At 39.5% G+C, this 23,104-nt stretch overlaps 1 protein-coding gene across 5 annotated transcripts in view; it reads left to right on the top strand.

Moving 5' to 3' along the window:
* Positions 1 to 393: 393 nt before the first annotated feature.
* The window catches only part of erg (ETS transcription factor ERG), a 40,115-nt gene continuing 17,404 nt past the window's right edge, over positions 394 to 23,104 (top strand). For 2 of the 5 annotated variants that reach the window (XM_039670290.2, XM_039670292.2), the window contains exons 1-3: positions 11,729 to 11,794; positions 18,680 to 18,882; positions 22,574 to 22,719. In XM_039670290.2, coding sequence (XP_039526224.2) covers positions 11,777 to 11,794; positions 18,680 to 18,882; positions 22,574 to 22,719 — 367 coding nt within the window. In that variant the 5' untranslated portion in view covers positions 11,729 to 11,776. Of the gene's footprint in view, positions 460 to 4,685; positions 4,888 to 7,449; positions 7,523 to 11,728; positions 11,795 to 18,679; positions 18,883 to 22,573; positions 22,720 to 23,104 lie in introns of those variants that run through there. The other 3 variants (XM_039670289.2, XM_089126508.1, XM_089126507.1) reach the window with 3 other exon arrangements.

Consider the following 23,104-nt stretch of genomic DNA (forward strand, 5'->3'; position numbering starts at 1 on the left):
ATAAAAAAATCATAATAATAAAAATAAAATACAGTGTCAAAAATAAAATGTACAGTACAGTAACAGTCGGACAAACAGTGGCACAGTGCTCATTCAGTAAATGCAATCAATATAAATAAAAACAGTTAAGAGTAAAAATAAAATAAAGTAATACCCCTATCTGAGAGTTATGCACACTATATAATATAAATAAAATTCAAAATATTTCATATAGAATATTTAATTTAAAATTGTATAATAATAATATAATAATTAAATAATAATAATAATAATAATAATAATGTTATGTGTATATGTATAACTCCATAAACGTGAACAAAATTGTTTTGCAAATATAAATGAATCAAGTAATATACTGTGGTCGCACTGCGCATGCGCACGCGCCCGTGCTGCTCAGAGTTCGACACGCAGACGCGCTTCAGACTCAAACATGCGGAGACACTCACAGACTGTCATATGGTGAGTTCTGTGCGGGTGAAGTTCGCTGCTTTATGATTGCTCTAATATTCATGTTAGTACGTGTGTGTGTGTGTGTGTGTGTGTGTGTGTGTGCGCTCGCTCGCGAGTCTAAACTTATCCTGTATCTTCTAAGCGTTTACTTTGGTGTTTGTGCATGAGTTTATCAGACTGCAACATTAGAAGAGATTAATGAACTCCTCTGACGTCACTGTGTTGAGGACATGATGAATGCTTGAATAAAAGTCTCTGTCTGCTGGTTTAATAGTGGAAATGCTTTCTGATAACACAACATCAGTCAGAAAACACTGACGCATGATGACAACCGGAACCCGAGAGGTCAAGGGTCAGGTGATGCTGTATTAGTATATTAGTATATTATACTGTATATGGCCTGATATCAGAATGCTTGTATTTGCTGTTTGTGTGTCAGTGTGAGTGGATTATTGAAACTCTGTCCAGTGATAGGAAAAGCAGAAGCTGAACTCCATCAGTCCGCAGGGAGTCTGAGTGTGTGTGTGTGTGTGCGTGTGTGTGTGTGTGTGTGAGAGAGAGTGTGTGTGTGTGTGAGTGAGTGAGAGTGAGAGACAGAGAGAGTGAGTGAGTGTGTGTGTGTGTGTGTGTATGTGTGTGTGAGAGTGAGAGTGTGTATGAGTGTGAGAGAGAGTGAGTGAGAGATTGAGAGAGAGAGACAGACAGGGTGAGTGAGTGAGTGAGTGTGTGTGTGTGTGAGAGAAAAAGAGAGTGTGTGTGAGAGAGAGAGAGAGTGTGTGTGAGAGAGAGTGATATTTTAATCACTTGATTGTGCTTAAACTGTCAAATACACATACGGTTATGCCAAAAACACACGTCTGGGAACGTAAACAGAAAAAGAGTTTGCATGTGTATATTAGATCTGTGTATTAAAGTGACACCAGTGTAATATAGAAGCTAAGGGTGTGCAGTATTGACTATTTTCTGGGATTTTCTCTATAATGATTATTAGACGATATTTTGCAGAGTGTGTGTGTGTGTGTGTGTTGGTACTCTGGCATGTTTAGCACTGTTCTGGACAGAGACTTAAGTGGAGCTTTGGTATTCCTCATACTTACATGCAGAAAAAGTATCTTTTCTAATATGTTTTAATAGATTTTTACCTTATATGGGCATTTGTACCTCGATAAAGCGATCTTTTAAACGTAATTATATGCATGCATCATCTATTGTGTCAATTTCATAGATTTAATCAAATTCACTTATAAAAATAAGACACAATAGGCAGTATCAACAAAATCTATCTTTGTTTGTAATATTGAATATTGATATTTAAAATGAAAAGATGCTTCATATGTGCGATTGAACCCGCCAGTAGGGGGCAGCAGCGGGTCGCTGTTAATGAGCGAGTCATTGAGATTCACTGATTCACTGAGTGAGGAAACCCCGCCGTGTGTGTGTTTGTCCGTTCGTGAAATACAGCAAAAACAGGCAATATGGTGTCTAAAATGCATGTCACTTAAATGAACTTGTTTATTAAACTTGTATAAAATCAATATCACATTCTGTTATCATGCTGCTATCTGGAGAAATACTGCACTCTTGTGATATTTATTACTAAATGATATAGATAAAAACTGAATCGAGCTGTGAAAGCGTGCACTCTAAATGCACACCGGTACTAGTCTAATCTCTCTGTGTGTGTGTGTGTGAGGGATAGACTATAGCCTACTCAATGATGTCAAAGCGCACATCATTAAAACAACAATTATGATAAATATCGCAGACGATATCGCACACCCCCAACAGAACCTACTGCTATACATGCTGTGAATATGAATCAAAAAAACTAAAGTAAATCAGAAACTCACTTTGACTGATTATCATTAGTAGCTTTAAAAATAATACATTTCTGACTTGAATACTGCTGTTGAACACTCCGGCGAGGAGATAAACATGTTCAGCTCACTGTGGGCGGGGTCTATGCTAATAGGGCGGAGTCCATCAGCAGGTGTGGGCGGGGTCTATGCTAATAGGGTGGAGTCCATCAGCAGGTGTGGGTGGGGTCTATGCTAATAGGGTGGAGTCCATCAGCAGGTGTGGGCGGGGTCTATGCTAATAGGGCGGAGTCCATCAGCAGGTGTGGGTGGGGTCTATGCTAATAGGGCGGAGTCTATCAGTAGGTGTGGGTGGGGTCTATGCTAAAGTAGCATTTAATAAAAAACATCAGAAGAATGTCCAACTGAAATGTTTGATAAATAAATGCTCCATGAATGATGTGCAAGTCGTGTTTTGAGAACATTATTGAAGACCAGAGCAAATGTTCTGTTAATGTTCCTGGAAGAACGTTTGTTTGTTACATCATGTTGAACAGTCTCATCTGAAGGAAATGATACATATTTATCGCCTTTAATATATCGGGCAAACATATACTGACATGGCGACCGATATATCGTAGGTTTGATGATCATGTGAATCCAGTGCATTTGTTCTGAATTTCATCTGAATATTTCTCATTTATAATGCATCTGTAGAGTGTAAATATGCATTCAGAATCATGGGCTCTCCTCCTGCTGAAGCATTATTTGAAGTAATATAATATTGAACATTTTCTGTGAACAACAACTATATGAGAGTGTTTTGAGTGTGGTTTAGAGCAGTAAAACACGTGAAGGTCTGCTCCTGTCTTGTGTCTGGAATGACTCGAATGGTTCCACTGGTGATGTGGCTGATTCTGGAGATTTATGAGTCGTTGATCTGCAGATTCTCCTATCTCTCTCTCTCTGTAAATCTGGCTAATCTGAAACAGGGAGGATGCTGAAATAAAATATTTGATCTATTTCCTCTCCATATTTTCTGCTTGTGATATGAATAATTCTCCCGCACAGAGATTGATTGGCCGGCTGCAGTATTTGGCTTCACGCTGTTTGCAAATGAATCACTGACTGAACGTGCTTTTGTTTGCTATGTTGTCAAAGAGTCGAGATCGTCTGACACAACCTTATTTATTCGTCTGTAGTAAAATAACACTGGGTCAGCCTGTCTCAGTTCCACCTTTTTCCCAGTTGTTCTTACTTTTATTATATCTATTTTGGTATTGCAAAACCAGCAGTTTTTATAGTTATTTAATCTGGTTTTACTTTTACAGGATTTACTTGCACTCAGAATTGCTAGTAAATTTCACAAATTATCTCAAAGAAACAGAAAGCTACACACTGAATTAAATGTGACATTTTGAAGTAGTAAGACTGAACGAGTTATATAGCTACTTATTATACGCGTGTAAGATTGCGCATCTCGTGTGTGGAGAAGTGTGTGTTCAGACTGTCATGTCTCGCTCGTGTTGTCCTGTAGGACTTGCTTGTTTTTGTCCGTATAATGAAAGTCAACGGGGTCCAGAGTTGTTCTAGAACACACTGGCTTTCATTTTTTTATTCCATTATTACTGTTTCTTGTACAGTTTTTTTGTTTTGTTTTCATCTGTAATGTTGTGTTTAATGTAATGTGTGCTTTAATATTCCTATGTCTTGATCAGTCTAAAAGACACTTAATATTCAATATTATCGATTTGACTGAATCAGACGAGAACAAACCCTGAACTGATCTGAATAATGACAGGATTGTCGTCTGTAGAGCTGAAATTGAATTTGAAGTTTGTTATTTTCCTCTAACAAATGCATTATTATACATCATCATTCATTCACAGAACGTTTTCTTCTGAAATGTTTTAGTTGGATAACCTCTTGTTTCAGAGAATGTTGAAAATGAACGTTCCCATAAAGTTTGAGGAATGGACGGTTCACTTAAAAACAGAGAAAACGAGACGTTTTGACGTTCAGAGAGCATGCAGAAATAACGCGTGTGTGACGCCGTGTTGACGATCTGTTATAGAAATACAGCTGCTGTAGTGGCGTGATGTGAGTAATGATGCAGAAGATCACTTCTCTCTGGTTGTGTGTGCTTGTTGTTGTGTAGTGTGTGTGTTTAGTGGAACACACCCTGACACGTGTGAACGCGCACGGCTCCCGGTGAAGCAGGAATGAGCTTCAGGCGCGCGGAGGAATGAGCGGTAAACCGAGACAGCACTGCCTGATTGAAAGCATGTGTGTGTGTTCACGCGAGTGTGTGTGTTCGTCCTGTCCTGTTGTGTTGTGTGACGGCCTGCAGACTGCAAATTAAAGCCGCCAGTAAATCTGCTGTTATAGGCAGTGAAAGCTAATTTTGGAGCGGAACGCGTGTGTGTTTTACAGTGTCACGTGTGTGTGTGTGTGTGTGATTCTCCATCTGTGGGTCAGAGTGGACTGGGACCCGATATTTAGGTGTTCACTTTATTTATTCATTTTTACACAAAGTCTGTATTTTCCATTTAAACTCAAGACAAGTGGAAGTTTCGACAGATTCGTTCTTATTTGTTGGCGTTCATCTATGAAAGCTTGTTTCCGCCACAGAATGAAGAAGGTAATTGCGAGTTTTTTTCTCAGAACTGCATGTTTATGTCTCGCAATATAATCATATAAACAGGCAAATAGACAATTCTGGAAAGAAGTCAAGTCTTTTTTCTCTTAGAATTGGATCTTGAATTTTGCTCTTCTGTCATTTTTGACCAAATATTTCTACTTATAAAAAATGTTTTTACTTCATCGGAATGGTACGAAACTTGTTAAAGGTTTTGTTATTTGCTGTGTGAACACAAACAAAATCATGGCCATGATCTGAACAGGTTTAATGGTCCTGAAAGCAGCAGTCACTCTTGTGCTCCTCTAGTGGAAGCGTTCGGAACTGCAGCCGAACACACTCTCACTGAACGCTCATTTACTGAGAGATCAGCTCACATGCGGAACACACACTAGCCTTCACTCACTGTAGCCTACACTCCCTCACTGTAGCCCATCACTGTAGCACATCACTTTAGCCTACACTCACTGTCTGTAGCCTACACTCCCTCACTGTGTCTGTAGCCTACACTCCCTCACTGTATCCCATCACTGTAGCCTACACTCACTGTCTGTACTAGCCTAAACTACCTCATTGTAGCCCATCACTGTAGCCTACACTCATTCACTGTAGCCTACAGTCCCTCACTGTAGCCTACACTCATTCACTGTATCCCATCACTGTATCCCATCACTGTAGCCTACACTCCCTCACTGTATCCCATCACTGTATCCCATCACTGTAGCCTACACTCCCTCACTGTATCCCATCACTTTAGCCTACACTCACTGTCTGTAGCCTACACTCATTCACTGTAGCCTACACTCCCTCACTGTAGCCTACAGTCCCTCACTGTAGCCTACACTCATTCACTCAAGTGAAATCCACTTTTAGCTCATTTATGCAGTCGTTTAATTATTGATGCAATTTTGAATCCAGGTTTGTGTAAATGTGGCGTCCAGGACAGTGCATTGTGGGATACATTATAACATGCTCACATTTACTGCTGGTGTAGCAGGAGAATCAGTGGTTTCTGTAGAAACTGTACATGATTTGCACTTACACACTATAGTGGAGTGAGCGTAGTGTGTGAGAATGTTATTCCAGACACACCCACTGAACTGCTCATGTCCAATCAGAAGAGAGGAGCGGCTGACCGCAGACTGGCAGCGACGATTCTCTGAGAATAAACAGACTGTCGGCCAAACGCCTCTCTCACACACACACACACACACACACACACACACAAACACACACACACACACACACACACACACACGTGGCTAATTGGCTGAAAATATGCTAAGTGGCGTATTTCTTTACGGACTATTAGAGGTGTTTTATAAGACCACACACACTCACCTCACACACACACACTCACACACTCACCTCACACACACACTCTCTCTCTCTCCCTCACACACAAACACACACTCTCTCACACACGTACAGGCACACTCCTCACACACACACACGCACACACACACACACACACACACACACACACACACACACACACTCTCTCTCTCTCTCTCTCTCTCTCTCTCACACACACACACAGACACACACACACAGATACACATCACATTAAACACACAAACATCACATTAAACACACAAACATCACATTAAACACAAACATCACATTAAACACAAACATCACATTAAACACAGAAACATCACATTAAACACAAACATCACATTACACACACAAACATCACATTACACACACAAACATCACATTAAACACACAAACATCACATTAAACACACAAACATCACATTACACACACAAACATCACATTAAACACACAAACATCACATTAAACACAAACATCACATTAAACACAAACATCACATTAAACACACAAACATCACATTAAACACAAACATCACATTAAACACAAACATCACATTAAACACACAAACATCACATTAAACACACAAAACCAACATTAAACACAGAAACATCACATTAAACACAAACATCACATTAAACACACAAACATCACATTAAACACACAAACATCACATTAAACACAAACATCACATTAAACACACAAACATCACATTAAACACACAAACATCACATTAAACACAAACATCACATTAAACACACAAACATCACATTAAACACACAAACATCACATTAAACACAAACATCACATTAAACACAAACATCACATTAAACACAAACATCACATTAAACACACAAAACCAACATTAAACACAGAAACATCACATTAAACACAAACATCACATTAAACACACAAACATCACATTAAACACACAAAACCAACATTAAACACACAAACATCACATTAAACACACAAACATCACATTAAACACACAAACATCACATTAAACACACAAACATCAGCTCATCATGGGAGACTCATCTCTTCACAACTGCACAGTTTCTAATCTGATCATTTGGATGATATAGACAGGATTGTGTTAACTGGCTATACAACTAATATAATAACTGTCCCATGCTGAACACACAGGCTTTAAAACAATATCCAACAGTGTTAATGCTGAAAGAGTTTATCTGTGTGTGTGTGTGTGTGTGTGTGTGTGTGTTTTAGGCTGCAGTGGTCAGATGTCTGATGTCTGCCGGCGGAAATGATCCAGACTGGAGCAGAACCAGTCATTCAAAAGGTACACACACACACACACACACACACACACACACACACACACACACACACACACACACACAGATCTATCTATCTATCTATCTATCTATCTATCTATCTATCTATCTATCTATCTATCTATCTATCTATCTATCTATCTATCTATCTATCTGTGTTAAAGGAGTGTAAACAGACGGGAGAAAACATCTATTATGTTTAAATAAAAGGCAAACCTGACAGTGTCTGTGATGTTGCAGTTTTTCTCCGTCGCTTTGGTGCGTTTCTCACATCACTATTTCCATTTGCTCAACAGTTAATGCATTTCTCAAAACAATTAGTACAAACTGCAAAACTTATCTGATAACCTGCAAAAGTGTGTCACTTGCTCAAAATGGATAACTCATTCCTCAAAAGCAAGTATTCATGTCATTGAAAGTGTCTGTGTGGTCAAGATGAAGTCCTAACACCAGTGTTTATGAACAAGATAGTCAAATGGCTTTGTCATGTTTTCATTATGATAGTTTACTCTGTAAGTGTTTGACAATGCAAAAAAAGTCATATCTTGGTGACACTATACCTGACAATGCTCAAGACAGTCCGATAAACTATTTGCACAGCCATTTGAAAACTACAGTAAAGTTTCCCATTACTGTATTTAGTGAGGTACAGTAATTGAGTACAAGACACTGAATATGTATGTTTCACATTTTTACTGCATAGTCTTTGCATTTCTAATTTGTTCAGAGCATTGTGCAAAAGAAAAAATACACCCTTATTTACAACAAACATAAACTCCCTTTGGGTAGAACAACTGGAAACAAGATCCCAGTACATACTGGAACTGAACAAACAACATACATATACTGTAAATCATTCATGCACATCTCTTCTCATCAGTGAAAGCTGAGGCTCACCTGCCAGAAATTGTTCAATTTAGGAATTTAAAATTTGCTTGATGGATTTTGACAACTAGTTTAACATGTTTGTATGTGATGACTCAAGCAATGAAATGAGGACTATTAGTTTTATATGGAATGACTATTCAACATTCACAAGTATAGTTCATTTGGACTGATATGACATAAGCAAATGATGATGCTATAAACCAGCAGAGAGTTGTATGACAGCAATTGATGCGTGTCCAAAAGCATTTGCAGTTTGTTGGAAGGAATGAGAAACTGCTACTATGATGTGCACAAATGACTAAATGTTGTGGAGGTTGAACTAACTGTTGTGCAAATGTAAATAGTGATGTGAGAAATGCACCAAAGCGACGGAGAAAAACTGTAATCATTGGCGTAACACAAATATTTCTCACAGTTCTTGTCCAGCAAACTTTAATGACATATTTTTTATAATTATATTTGTAAGTAATTGTGTCACAGTGTCAAGTGGACAGTAGAGATGAGATTGTGTGTGTGTGTGTGTGTGTGTGTGTGTGTGTGTGTGTGTGTGTTGTGATGGAGGAGTCTGGAGTCTCACGTTCAGCATGTGCAGAAAACCTGCAGATCTCCAGACATTTGTTATCCAGCAGTCTCAGCAGGATGAGCGCCAAACAGTGACACACACACACACACACACACACACACACACACACACACAGATCTGTCCGGTCAGATGAGTTCTGTGCTGCATCGGGACAGAAGTTCCTCTGGTTCTGTGTGACTGCGAACACAAGATGATCTTCACGTGAGTTTGATCCTCGTTTTGTTAATGGAAAAATTTAATATATTATCTGCTCTTTAAAAATGTCTCAAAACTTTATACATATATATATATATATATATATTTTTTTTTTTTTTTTAATTATTTATTTATTTATTTATTTTTCTAAGTCTTTTAGTTGGATTTTCATTGAAGGTTTTTTAATGTCAGTATTGCTTGTTAATGTGAGGACATTCATTAATATAACTTTGATCCGTCCAAACTTCTGGACGGTAGTCCGATACTGTATATTAATATATGAATATTATTGTGTCACACTGCGGCTCTCGTCTGATGCAGGTGGAGTTGTGAAGCACCTGTTGCAGTGCATGCTTTTATTGATGATTCGTGTGTGTGTGTGTGAGTCGAGTCTCCTTCATCTTCACAGCAGCTGTACAGTGATAACAGGAGATTACAGTCACAGAGAGTGTTTGGGCTTTACAGCAGATCTAGAATAAAGTTACTGTCCAGATAAAGTTAGTTCTGATTGATTCAGATCATTAGTTATTAATTAGAGGCCGCTAACACGACACCTTTAAACATTACATCAGTGTTTGTGCTCGAGAACACACACTTTTAAAAATGTGAATCTGTGAGAATGATGATTCAGTGCACATGCATATAACCGGGGCGATTCTAGGATTGTCCTTTTAGGGGGGCTTAGCCCTCAATGAGGGTATGGTTAAAAAAAAAAAAAAAAAAAAACCAAGGTAAAAGTTTAATTTAGGGTCTAATGCTCAGTTTCATTACCATGCAATTGCAGGGCTTTATAGTCTGTAGTCCTGAATTTGAGTTTTGTGGTAGTTAGGGGGGTTCGGGGTTTCCCAGAGAAAATGTTGAATTCTCTGAACTATTATGTCCATTTTAAGATGTTTTGAAGGAATTTTTTTGTTTGTTGATAAAACCATGTCAGTGGGCAGCTGATTACTTTTCTCTCCTCATCAGCATCACACTCTTTTTCTCTTTGTTTTTCTCTTCCCCTCCTAAAGTTGAGCTTTGACTGATTTTAGGCTTTTCGTTTTTGTAAAAAAAAGGACACTTGGGATAAAGCGCTCTCTGGTTCTGATTCTGATGCCTATAGGGCTGTGGACAGGGCTTATAATCAAAGAGGTCCTACATTTGAGGTGGAGGTTTGGGGGTTCATTTTTTTAATCTCTGATATGTGCATTTCAAGACGTTTGAAGACCAAAAAGAAAATGAAATAACTTTAAAACTATGTCAGTAGATTTGTCAATAGCTGCTCTCTCCTCATCGTGATCTTTCTCTCCCCATCCTAAAGCTGAGCTCTTTTTATTTACTAAAGGCTACAATTTGTATTATATTTTCAATATGTACACATTCATTATTAATCATGTACCTTCCATGATGAAAACGGATTTGTTGACCTTTCTTGTCTCACAATGACATTAAACGAATTATTACATTAGGCTGACGTTACATGCCTAATTTCAGTTCAAAAGGGCGAAATTAGATGAAACTATATTAGTTTTCCTGATTATATTTTGTTTATCATTCGTTTAACATTTATGACCTCAAAAAACTGTCAAATATCTAACGTTATAAGTTTAGCTACTTAATCTCGCTCTTGCCCGTGCACTGAAGTCGAGTCGTGCTGCTAAAATTGGCGCTCAGCTTCTGTGAATGTACTGTAAAGCCCGCCTACTGTGATTTGATTGGTCATCTCAAATATTCTGACATTGACGAGCAGTGACCGACCAATGGGCTCAGATGAACACACGCACAATTTCCTCTGTTTCTGACGCTCTCTCTGCTCGGCGCCACTGATTTCAGATGAAGAACGAGCTGAATCGGATTACAACAAGACTGAAGCGAACACCAATTAGAAACTTAAAAAGGGCCTAGTGTCGCCCCTCAGATAACGTTTAGTGTATTGAAATGAGTGAGTGTGTGTGTGTGTGTGTGTGTGTGTGTGTGTGTGTGTGTGTGTGTGTGAGAGTGTGTGTTTTGTGCTGAGGCTTTTGAATAATGTCAGTTATTATGAGGAAGTCACAGTGAGACATTTTACATGTGATGAAATCACTAAACACATGAGACCTGACATACACACACACACACACACACACACACTCTTGCACACACAATCACACTCACACTCTCTCTCTCTCTCACACACACACACACACACACACACACACTCATATGTTTGTAATGACATTGACTGATAGAATACAATCTCTAATCCTGAAATCAGATCTTGACCCTCAGGCTTTACAGGCTCTCAGACAGTGAGGACCGGGCAGAGGTCAGAGGTCAGAGCAGCACTGTAACACACATCTGTATCCTGTGTGTGTGTCTGCACCTGTCTCACCTCCACCTGTCTCTCTCTCTGTCTCACACACACACACACACAGCGTCCAGAAAAACATCATTGTTTGACTTCAGCTTATCTCTGCTCTCCCAAATATCCTGTTTCTTCGAGCTCGGCGTCCAGAACCAATAGAAAGCTCTTCCTGCTCAGGCTGACTTCACTTCCAGCTTCGGCACAATCTCATCCGCTACACACACACACACACACACACACGCGCGCACGAGCACGGGCTCCTGCTCCGCCATGGCCAGCACCATCAAGGTAAGATGCTTCGCTTCGCTAGTCTCGTTAGAGCGGAGCGAGTGCTGACTAACTAATGCTGAAGAACGGTTTCTGCTCATCATAGAGTTTTTCTGAAATATTGTAGAATTTCTGTTCAAATCTGTGGCCAGTTCGTCATCTCTTATTGTCTTTACTGCTGGTCTTAACTTTATGAAGTTTCAGTGCAGTCAGCTTTATCTCCACGGCGCTGTATGTGATAAACGGCAGAATAACACAATCAATGATGCAAACGTCGGTTATGAAACTGTTGCAGAAACTTCTATTGTTCAGATGTGAGAGAAACGAGTTGAGTTGATGACTGGACTAAACCTGCTCAATTGGGGATTTTACTGTTGTTGCCCGTTTCTTTACCTTCAGTTGAGTGTCTTATTCTCTTCTCTAACTCTATTCTCTTCACTACTCTATTATCTTCCCTAACTCTATTTTGCTTCACTAACTCTATTCTGCTTTGCTAACTCTATTCTCTTCACATACTCTATTCTCTTCACTAACTATTCTCTTCACTAACTCTATTCTCTTCACTAACTCTATTCTCTTCACTACTCTATTATCTTCCCTAACTCTATTCTGCTTCACTAACTCTATTCTGCTTTGCTAACTCTATTCTCTTCACTAACTATTCTCTTCACTAACTCTATTCTCTTCACTAACTCTATTCTCTTCACTACTCTATTATCTTCCCTAACTCTATTCTGCTTCGCTAACTCTATTCTGCTTTGCTAACTCTATTCTCTTCACTAACTCTATTCTCTTCACTAACTCTATTCTCTTCACTAACTCTATTCTGCTTCGCTAACTCTATTCTCTTCACTAACTCTATTCTGTTTCACTAACTCTATTCTCTTCATTAACTCTATTCTGCTTCACTAACTCTATTCTCTTCACTAACTCTATTCTGCTTCGCTAACTCTATTCTATTCACTAACTCTATTCTCTTCACTACTCTATTATCTTCCCTAACTCTATTCTCTTCACTAACTCTATTCTTTTCACTAACTCTATTCTCTTCACTAACTCTATTCTCTTCACTAACTCTATTCTCTTCCTTAACTCTATTCTCTTCACTAACTCTATTCTGCTTCGTTAACTCTATTCTCTTCGCTAACTATTCTCTTCACTAACTCTATTCTCTTCCCTAACTCTATTCTCTTCACTAACTCTATTCTCTTCACTAACTCTATTCTCTTCGCTAACTCTATTCTCTTCGCTAACTCTATTCTCTTTACTAACTCTATTCTCTTCACTACTCTATTATCTTCCTTAACTCTATTCTCTTCACTAACTCTATTCTGCTTCGTTAACTCTATTCTCTTCGCTAACTATTCTCTTCACTAACTCTAATCTCTTCCCTAACTCTATTCTCTTCACTAACTCTATTCTCTTCCCTAACTCTATTCTCTTCACTAACTCTATTCTCTTCGGTAACTCTATTCTCTTCACGATCACACGTTGATCTGATTGGTCACAAGGTGGTTTGTGACGTCAGAAACACCAGCGATTTCAAAGCGTGTTTTTGAGACTGTCTTTGGTTCACTGCAGTTTTAAGGAGGAAATACTCAGCAATGCTGTCCACTTATCAACTTACACATGGTGTGTGTTAAAGTGGATTAATAACACCACACACACACATAAACAACATTAAAAGCTGGATTTTTTTAACACAAGACTTTAAAAATATCTTCTTTTGTGTTGCACAGAAGAAAGAAACCCAACAGGCTTGAACGACTTGAGTAAATGATGACCGAATGAGGATTTTATAGTGAACTGTCCCTTTAAGAAGCAGTGCACGGCTCATAATCGCATCATCATGTAAACAGACGCGTGTTTGACGGCTGATGATTCGCACAGATGTTTGACTGTGAATCTCATCACATCTCTGTTTTTCTCTCTGTTTCTCTTCATGTTTCCTTTATTTGAGAGTCAGGTTTATGGACAAACATCAAACGAGCTGATCTTTCCTTTCCTGTTTACAACATCATTCTGTTTTAGTCACAAGAATTGTTTCTGACTGAGTTGTCAGTCAAACGGATAGCCCCGCCCTGCTCGCACGTCATTGGCTGAGGCTTCAGTCAAGGATCTGGGGTTAATGTGGTGTTAACGATGGGCGTCTTCCTCCCTCACGAATGTCGACGGATGGGCTCTTTCCTCTTTTCCATTCCCAGCCCCTGTTATCCCGTGCTGTCAGGAATGCAGGAAATGATGTCAGAGCGCTTCCTGTCTGAATAAACCCAGGCGCTCATTGAGCTTCACAGAAACTGCTTTATTCTTAAAGACGATTATTTCACTCGGTGTTCTGCCGTTTAAGTATGCTCAGGCTTTATTCGTTCAAACTCTCGCAGTCTGTTTATCAAGTCCGCTTATTTCTACAGCACTTTCTACACGACACGTTGTTTTTAAACACATTTGGTTTTAAGTTGTTCTTAAAATGTCTTTACTCATTTTGCTGCTTCTCCAGTGTCTTGATTTAAGAATGTTTCGATATTTGAGCTTGAAAACAAGACAGAAACACAGAGGAAGAGCCTCAGTTAGTGCGGTGTGGAATCGTTATTCAGCTCAATTCAATTCAGTTCAATGACTGTGTTGATGCTGCACAATTCAGCACTTTCAGACAAATTCAGATTCTACTGTTAAGCAGCTCTGAAAGCCAACAGAGTCAATATTCAGATCAATTCATTTCAGCGTCGATTCAGTTCAAATCCGTGTTCATTGAATTCAATTCAGTGTAGATTAAATTCACTTCAATGTTGATGCAATTCAGTTTTGTGTTCATTCAATTCAGTTCTGTGTTCATTCAATTCAGTTCTGTGTTCATTCAGTTCAGTTCTGTGTTCATTCAGTTGAATGTTGATTCAATTCAGTTTCATGTTGATTGAGTTCAGTTCAATGTTGATTCAATTCAATTCAGTGATGATTCTGTTTTGTTAAATTTTGATCGAGTTCAGTTCAATGTTGATTCAATTCAGTTTAGTTTTGATTGAGTTCAGTTTTATGTTGATTGAGTTCATTCAGTGTTGATTTAATTCAGTTCAGTATTGATTCAGATCAGGTCAATGTTTATTGTGTTCAAATCAATGTTGATCAATTCATTTCAATGTTGATTCAATTCAGTTTAGTTTTGATTGAGTTCATTCAGTGTTGATTCAGTTCAGTTCAATGTTGATTCAGATCAGTTCAATGTTGATTGTGTTCAATTCAATGTTCATCAATTCATTCCAATGTTGATTCGATTCAGCTTGGTGTTCATTCAGTTCAGTGTTGATTCAGTTCAATTCGATGTTTATTTAATTCAGTTCAGATTAATGAGAGTGTTGATGTTGCAGTCAAATGCAGATCATGCTGTAAAGCATCTGTAAAAGACAACAGTCCTTATTCAGATCAACTCAGTTCTGGCTCTGTTTTCATCTGATAGTGTCTGTGCAGTCAGATCAATAATATCTCTGAATGTTGATTGTGTTTTATCTCTTTCAATCCCTCTGATTGGCTGAGAGCCTGTGATGGGCGTGTCCTGCTGTCTGTGATTGGCCAGTTTCTGGCGGTGGTGTTTGATGCCTCGCTGGCGCTCTGAGAGCCAGAGTGAACAGGAGTTTCCACACACTTGTGCTCTGACAGCTTTATTAATGCTGATGTTTTCCAGCTGGATCTGATGAAGGAGGAGATGTGGATTCAGTTCACTTTAGTGTCTTTAGTGTTCGGCTCAGTGTCCAATTTAGTCCTCTTCTTAATATCATTTATTCGTCTTTGTCACTAGATACGTACAAAAAAGTTTTAAGCTGGCTATGATTAAACCGCTTGTTCAAAAACTGCAACTTGATCGTACAGAATTAGTCAATTACAGCCGATCTCGAACCTTTTCTGTCAAAGATACTGGAAAAAGCAGTATCCTCACAACTGTGCTCCTTTCTGGAAAGAAATGATGTCTGCGAGGATTTTCAATCAGGATTTAGACCGTATCATAGTACCGAGACAGCTCTCATCAGAGTCACAAATGATCTGCTCTCATCATCCGATCGTGGTCGTATCTCTCTATCAGTGTTACTCGATCTTAGTGCTGCATTTGACACTATTGACCACAACATTCTTTTAAATAGAATAGAAAACTATGTTGGCATTAGGGTGATTCTTACGAAATCCAGATTTAGGAGGAGTCCAGCATCAGAATTTAAAAAATGCCCTTGAAGCCAATTTTATTTTTGTACATATAAGATTAAGGTCTGAACTTACTATAACCATTCTTTTTTAGAAGATTTTAAAAATGATTTCCTATGTAATTATTTACATTTTTACATACAGTCCATAAAAAATTATCATTACCGCAATATGACATTACATTAAATATATGGTTAAAAATTTGTATTTTTGGCCAATGTTAAAGTAGACTCTTTTTACTCATGCTCAAAGCTATGTAAAACTCTGAAGAGATTACTTTTTCATATTTATTATTTTTTTGTAATTTCTCTCATTACCGAAACATACGATTTACAATTTATTTTACTGTTTTACTAAAAGATAATATATGCATTTTTTTTATGTAGCAGACCTTAAATAAGTAGTGTTGTATAATATGTATATACATTTTAAAACAAAATATGATTATCTATTTATTACTTAATTTGTAAAAAAGATACATGTTGCGGTAATGAAAATGCCATTTCGGTAATGAGGATCAATGTTTCGGAAATGAGATTTTGCTCACACATTCACTGTTGACAAAGGGGTTTGATGCCTAATTAGTGGAACCGCATTAGCATGGTTTAAATGATATTTATCTGACCGTTATCAGTTTGAAGCAGTAAATGAAGAGATGTCTTATCCATCACAATGTATTCACTCTGTACATGCTACATTAGGAGATATCATTAGGAAACATGGCATTAGCTTTCACTGTTATGCTGATGATACTCAGCTGTATATTTCTTCAAAACCTAACAAAACTTACCAATTCACTAAATTAACGTAATGCAGAGCTTATATAAACACTGGATGACTAGTAATTCCCTGCTACTAAATTCTGAAAAAACAGAGATTCTAATTATTGGACAAAACATAATAACCCATAATACTGTAACACTCGATGACTGCTTTGTCAAGTCTTTGTCGTCAGTTAGGAACCTGTGTGTGTGTGTGTGCTCTTACCAATCTCTCATTTGAAAGTCACGTGTCTAGTATCTGTAGAATCGCATTTTTTCCATTTTAAAAATATCTCTAAATTACGCCATATGCTCTCATTGACAGTTCGTGACATCAAGGCTAGATGACTGTAATGCTCTACTGGGTGTTTGTCCTGCACTCTTAATAAACAAACTCCAGCTAGTCCAAAACGCAGCCGCTCCAGTTCTTACCAGAACCAGGAAGTATGACCATATTAGCCGGTTCTGTCAACACTCCATTGGCTGCCTATTAAACATCGTATACATGTTAAAATATTGCTGATTACTTATAAAGCACTGAATGGTTTATCTCCAGTACTTGAGCGAGCTCTTAACGCATTATAGTCCTTCACATCTATTGCGATCTCGAAACTGCGGCCAGTTAGCTATAGTAACCCTACCTAGAACATCAAAATCGACTGCAGACGGGAGATCCTTTTCTTATTTAGCACCAGCACAGTTTTCTGTTCGAGCGGCCCCTGAGTTAATAACTAATGATGAGGACGAGGAGGTGTGAAGGTTGCTTTATCAGCGGCTGCAGGTTCATCTGTTTCCTACATCACTTCCTCTTCCTCCCGCTGACCCCAGAGGAGCGGCCGCTGTAACTCTGGGTGTTTCTCTGTGGAACTCTTTACATTCGTCTCGTCTTTACCCCTATAAAGATCATTTATAAAGCCTGTGAATGATCCACATGGTCTGATAAACCTCTCGATCTCCTCCAGTCCTTCTGTGTCTGATTGATAGTTTACACTCTTTTATCCAGTAAAACTCTTAAAAGTACAAACGTCCTCCTTCAGCTCGAGTCTTTCTGCTGTCAAATCTGCGCTGATATTATCAAGTTAACGTAAGAATCACTTTGAAATTGTCAGTAATATTTCAGCTGGACTGAAGCAGGTTTGCTTGATTATCATCATCGATTAGCATATTATGAAAATCATGAGTATCAAATATGATCATCAGGCTTTTGAGGAAGGTTTATTATTTATCATTGAGTAATTATTTTATTTCATTGCATTAAAACTACAGATCGTAAAACTAAGCATGTAAATATAATCTCACTAAGATTTTTTATTTGATTTATGTGCATTTTATGTCAATATCTGCTTTACTTGTTATAAATATCTCATTGATTTACATATTCGTCCATGTAAATATCAGAATCTGCAGCAAACTGTATATGTATTTGCACAATTTGATAGTGTGTGTGTGTGTGTGTGTGTGTGATGGTTTTGGTAAGTTACTGTAGGACAGAAGTTATCAAATCTTAATCTCCCATAATCTTTATAGTGATCAAATGCAACCAAGTCTTATTTTGTTGCTCATTGTTTTGAAGTCAGCATGAGAGGAAAATGTATGTTTTCTTAATGCATGTTATAAATGTTATTTTGATTGATTGATTCATGCATATATTATAGACCTCATAGTGTTTATCAGAATATCATAACTAGGTCTTGAAACAACACACTTCTCTCTGATGCGTTTAAGCTCCGCCCTTGCAAGCTTTAGAGCCACGCCCACATCTCAACATCCAATCAACAGCCAGTGTTACACTATGATGTACAGCACAAAAAAATAAAATTTCTGACTTTTTTCTCAAAATTGTGTGATATATACTCGCAAGGAAAAAAGAAAGGACAGTTTTTATTGTTTATTCCGTGACAGAAACGAGCTTCAAGCGGCGAGACATTGAGTGTGTGTGTGTGTGTGTGTCCTGTAGGAGGCGCTGTCGGTGGTGAGTGAGGATCCAGCTTTATTCCAGTGTTCGTACGGAGCGTCTCTCCCTAAAGCGGACATGACGGCCTCCGCTGAATACAGCCAGAGCAAACTCAGCCCCAGAATGCATCAGCAGGACTGGCTGGCTCCGCCCCTCGCTCGCATCACCGTCAAGATGGAGTGTGGAGCGCAGGCCGACGGATCCCGGTGAGTCACGTGACCCTCATCACATGACCTCAGTCGCTCTGGACGTGTGTGTGTGGCGGTTCTCCACAGTCAGATTGATGATCATCGTAATGTGTTCCTCACCTTCAGTTTTCTCCACCGATGATGAAAACGAGCGTGTTTGAACGTTCCTAACCCTAGTGTTGTGTTCCTGTCATTCTGACCTGTACTGGCTGACTTCCCCAAGAATAGTTTGATCTTTTGCTGCGTCCCAATTCGCTTACTTATACTACACCCTAAAAGTATGTAGTCTTTTTGTGAGGAAAAAGTACATACTTTTGAGTGTGTAGCAAAAGAGTAGGCAAGCTTTGGGACGTACTATCACGTCATCTTTAACGGACGGCTCTGTCGCGTGCTGTAAACTGCCCTGTCAATCATCCTGTCACCGTAAACTGCCCTGTCAATCATACTGTCACCGTAAACTGCCCTGTCAATCATACTGTCACCGTAAACTGCCCTGTCAATCATCCTGTCACCGTAAACTGCCCTGTCAATCATCCTGTCACCGTAAACTGCCCTGTCAATCATCTTGTCACAGTTAAAATCCTCCATTCTATCTAATTTTATTTCCTACCGTCTCGGAGAGCACGTTCATCTGCCAGTTGTGGGTCTTTCATGCTCTCCTCGTGTTTGCAAATTGAATATAATGATGCATTTCAAACGTAATGGCTAAACGTGTCTTTACTAAAGTTCACAATGCTGCTGCAAATGCAATATAATATGGAGAACATTGAATAAATTCATTTTCGTCAGGTTAGATACTGATAATTAATCACTCAAAGCTCTTTATCTAAACCTCTCTACACAACCGCGGGGACTCGCGCGATCTCCGTATCGACTACGTGTCTGTAGTTTTTAAACACTTTTTACTCGTGTTTGTAGTTCTCTAACCGAATCCTTGTCCAAAGCGCAATGGTTTGTGGGCAATATCAGCCGTTAGAGTGCATCGATCTACACTTCGGATTCTGACCGGAAAAAGTAGACCATTCGGCTATCTTTGAAACACTCATTTCAACATACTACGATTTGGGACGCACTAATTCTATTTTCGAATACTATTTAGGACGGATAGTATGCGAATTGGGACGCAGCAATTGTTTTACTTTTTTGCTCAAAGGTGCTGTATGTTTTCTTTAGTGGCCTCTATCGGTGAGGTTTGAGATTGCAACCAGTGGCGGTTTTAGGAACCGGGCAGTCGCCCGCGGCGGCATTTCTTCATGCCACATGGGGGGCGGCACGAGCAGTTAAAAAAAATCCTCTGTGCCGTGAAGTTTTTCCTTTTTTTATCATTTCAATTCACTGATTGGCAATGGCGCCCCTGCTGGCTGAGAAGGAGCCGTGCACAGAAGCGATGTCAAGGGGCTCTCCTGATTAGTTCACGTATCGTGTCTTGCGCACTCGATGTCGTTATTTCAAATGTAGGCGCACGGGAAGCGCACTCATTATTGAAGCAACGCGCTTATTTTTTTCCTGGAGCAGCGAGATGAAAAATTGCAAACTTTTCAGTATGGGAGTGCACGTGCAGCCAAACACGTGGTGTTTTTCTCTTCTCTGTAAATAAATCTTTTATCAGAGCTACAGTAAGCGCTTTTCTGTGGTGCAAATACATTAGCTACTAACACTTCTCTGTCGTTGTGGAGAGCGCAGTGCATGGGTGTATTATAGCAACCACAGCCATGGGGAAATCGGACCGAATTTTAAGCTACTGTGCATTATAAATGTCAGGAATGTATCTTTGGATGGTTGTAATGTGTGATTACGCTCTTCCTCAGCTATCAACACTGAACACTGAAAATAAGGCAGATTTCCCGGAATCCATCACCAAATAAAGGATTTTTTTACACAATTCTTAGCCACAAACTTTAAAAATAAAGCACTAATCATTAAAACTCTAAAGAGTTTATAACTAGCCTACATATGAGTGTGAGAGAGAGAGAGAGAGAGAGAGTGTGTCATTTTAATATATATATATATATCATAGAGAATGTTTAAATCCTAATATCAGCTTACGAGGGAAGCGGAGTTAGTGATGCGATTGAGGCTGAGTACTGGAGATGACGGGGAGAGGTCTTTACTGATGAGAGCGCGCGCTGACACGGAGTAAGGCCTTTATACACGACGCGTCGGCAAAAATGACAAGTTGGGTGCGCAAGACCTCGTTTCGCTTGGCTGTGTGTGTGTGTGTGTGTGTGCAGCTTTTTTGTGACGGCGCACGGCACCGCATTTGAGGGTGAACGACTTCGAGCCGAATCCGTCCGAGCTTGTACGTCTCACACAATCAGAGCGTAAAAATACAGGATATTTTACAGGAAAATACTAAAACTGGAAGACAACGGGAAAAGAGCTAAAATACGCGAGAAACCCGGAAAAACCGTTAGGGTGACCGCTGTGACCCCTTCACACACGGGCCATGAAAAAATCATTCATTTCAGAAGAAAAGTTACGTATAGCACCTTTAAAGGGACAGTTCACTCAAACATGGGAACTCTGTCCGTAACGACTCTCCCTCGCGGTGTTCAACCCCGTCAGACTCGTCGCCGTACTCAGACTCCGGTCCGCATGCGGGTCTGATCCGCTCCACTGGCTGTGATTATGGGGCCTCTGCTCTCGACTGATCGACTAACGCCTCGATGGCGGCTCTCTGTTCCTCTTTTAATGAACACACATCTACATCGTCTATAACAGACGCGACGGCTGAATCTCAGTTCGCCAGCGGCGGCCATCTTTGTTGTGAACGCACTGAACCCAAGCGCTCTTTGGTGACGTGTTGATTACGGTACTGTTGATCGTCTGATTGGTCGGAACAGCTGTGGTTCGGGTACACTCGCTTCTCAACGGATCAAGTCCAGTCCGACCTTCCGACCTCAGATGCTGTTTCTTGACGCTTGATTGATTGAGTGTGTGTGTGTGTGTGTGTGTTGTGGAGTGTGTGAGTTCAGGAGTTGGCACACACACGAGCGGCGGCTGCTGGTCCGGAGTTTGATGGCGTTCCAGCTGAATCCTCACATCTGTGTCCTCGTGCCGGAGTCATGAGGAGAAGAAACGCTCTGGACGTGGTCAGCTGATCTGTGTGTCTCAAACATTCCCTTCCTCTGCGTTCGGGGTCGGGAACATGCTGTAGAAAGAGTCTCTTCTGCTGCAGTTATCTGATATTAATACAGTAATCAGTGTAATATTACTCCAGTGTAAATCTGCTGTTCTCTGAGTGAATATACAGTAAAGTGTAATTTATTCCTGTGATTTTCATCATCATTACTCCAGTCTCCAGTGTCACATGACCCTTCACAAATCACTCTAATATGAGGATCCGATGATCAACACACGTTTTTTACATTTTTATTTCAGGATTCTTTGATGAATAGAAAGTTGAAAAGAACAGCATTTATCTGAAATACAATCTTTTGTAACTTAATTTTCTTTTTTTTATATCTTTTGTCACTTTTGATCATTTTATTGTGTCCTTCCTCGATGTACTGTAAGTGTATTTTTGCTCATTTTAGTTTTAGTTTGATGATCTCATGTGTTGATGGTTCAGCGCTCAGTGTCTGAAAGCACAATATTTGCATCCCAAGTTCTTCATGCGAACACTGATATTTCCTTCAGGAAATGCACATCTGACCTGTGTGTGTGTGTGTGTGTGTGTGTGTGTGTGTGTGTGTGTGTGTGTGTGCAGAAGTCCTCCTGATGACTGTCCTGTGGTGAAAGGTAAAATCTCTCCAGCGGTGAATGTTCCAGTGATGTACAGCAGCTACATGGAGGAAAAACACATTCCACCGCCCAACATGATCACTAATGAACGCAGAGTGATCGTACCTGCAGGTAACACACTCACACACACACACACACAGTTTTCATGGTTTCTCTGCACTTCCTGCTCAGTTGTGAGGAGAGGAACAGAAGCTCTGCAACATCCTGTTTTTTCGGTCATGAATCAGGACAATAGACTGAGAGGTCGCTCAAACACACACTCGACGAGCGCAGAGAGAGGTCGCTCACACACACTCGGCTGAACCTCAGTCAGTGCTGTAGATCTCCGTTAGCAGTGGAGTCATGACTAAAGTTCTGTTCAACTGATCTGGAATTATACATTTCAAATGTCAGGAAGAGCAATTTAATGAAGCAACAGAGACACTTGCTTAGTTTTGCTACAAAACATTAATCTATATTTTTAAAACACTCACACACGCATACACTCTCTCTCTCA

This window comes from Pimephales promelas, chromosome 23, assembly GCF_988280905.1.
Source record: "Pimephales promelas chromosome 23, fPimPro1.hap1.1, whole genome shotgun sequence".
NCBI classification, from domain to species: Eukaryota; Metazoa; Chordata; class Actinopteri; order Cypriniformes; family Leuciscidae; genus Pimephales; species Pimephales promelas.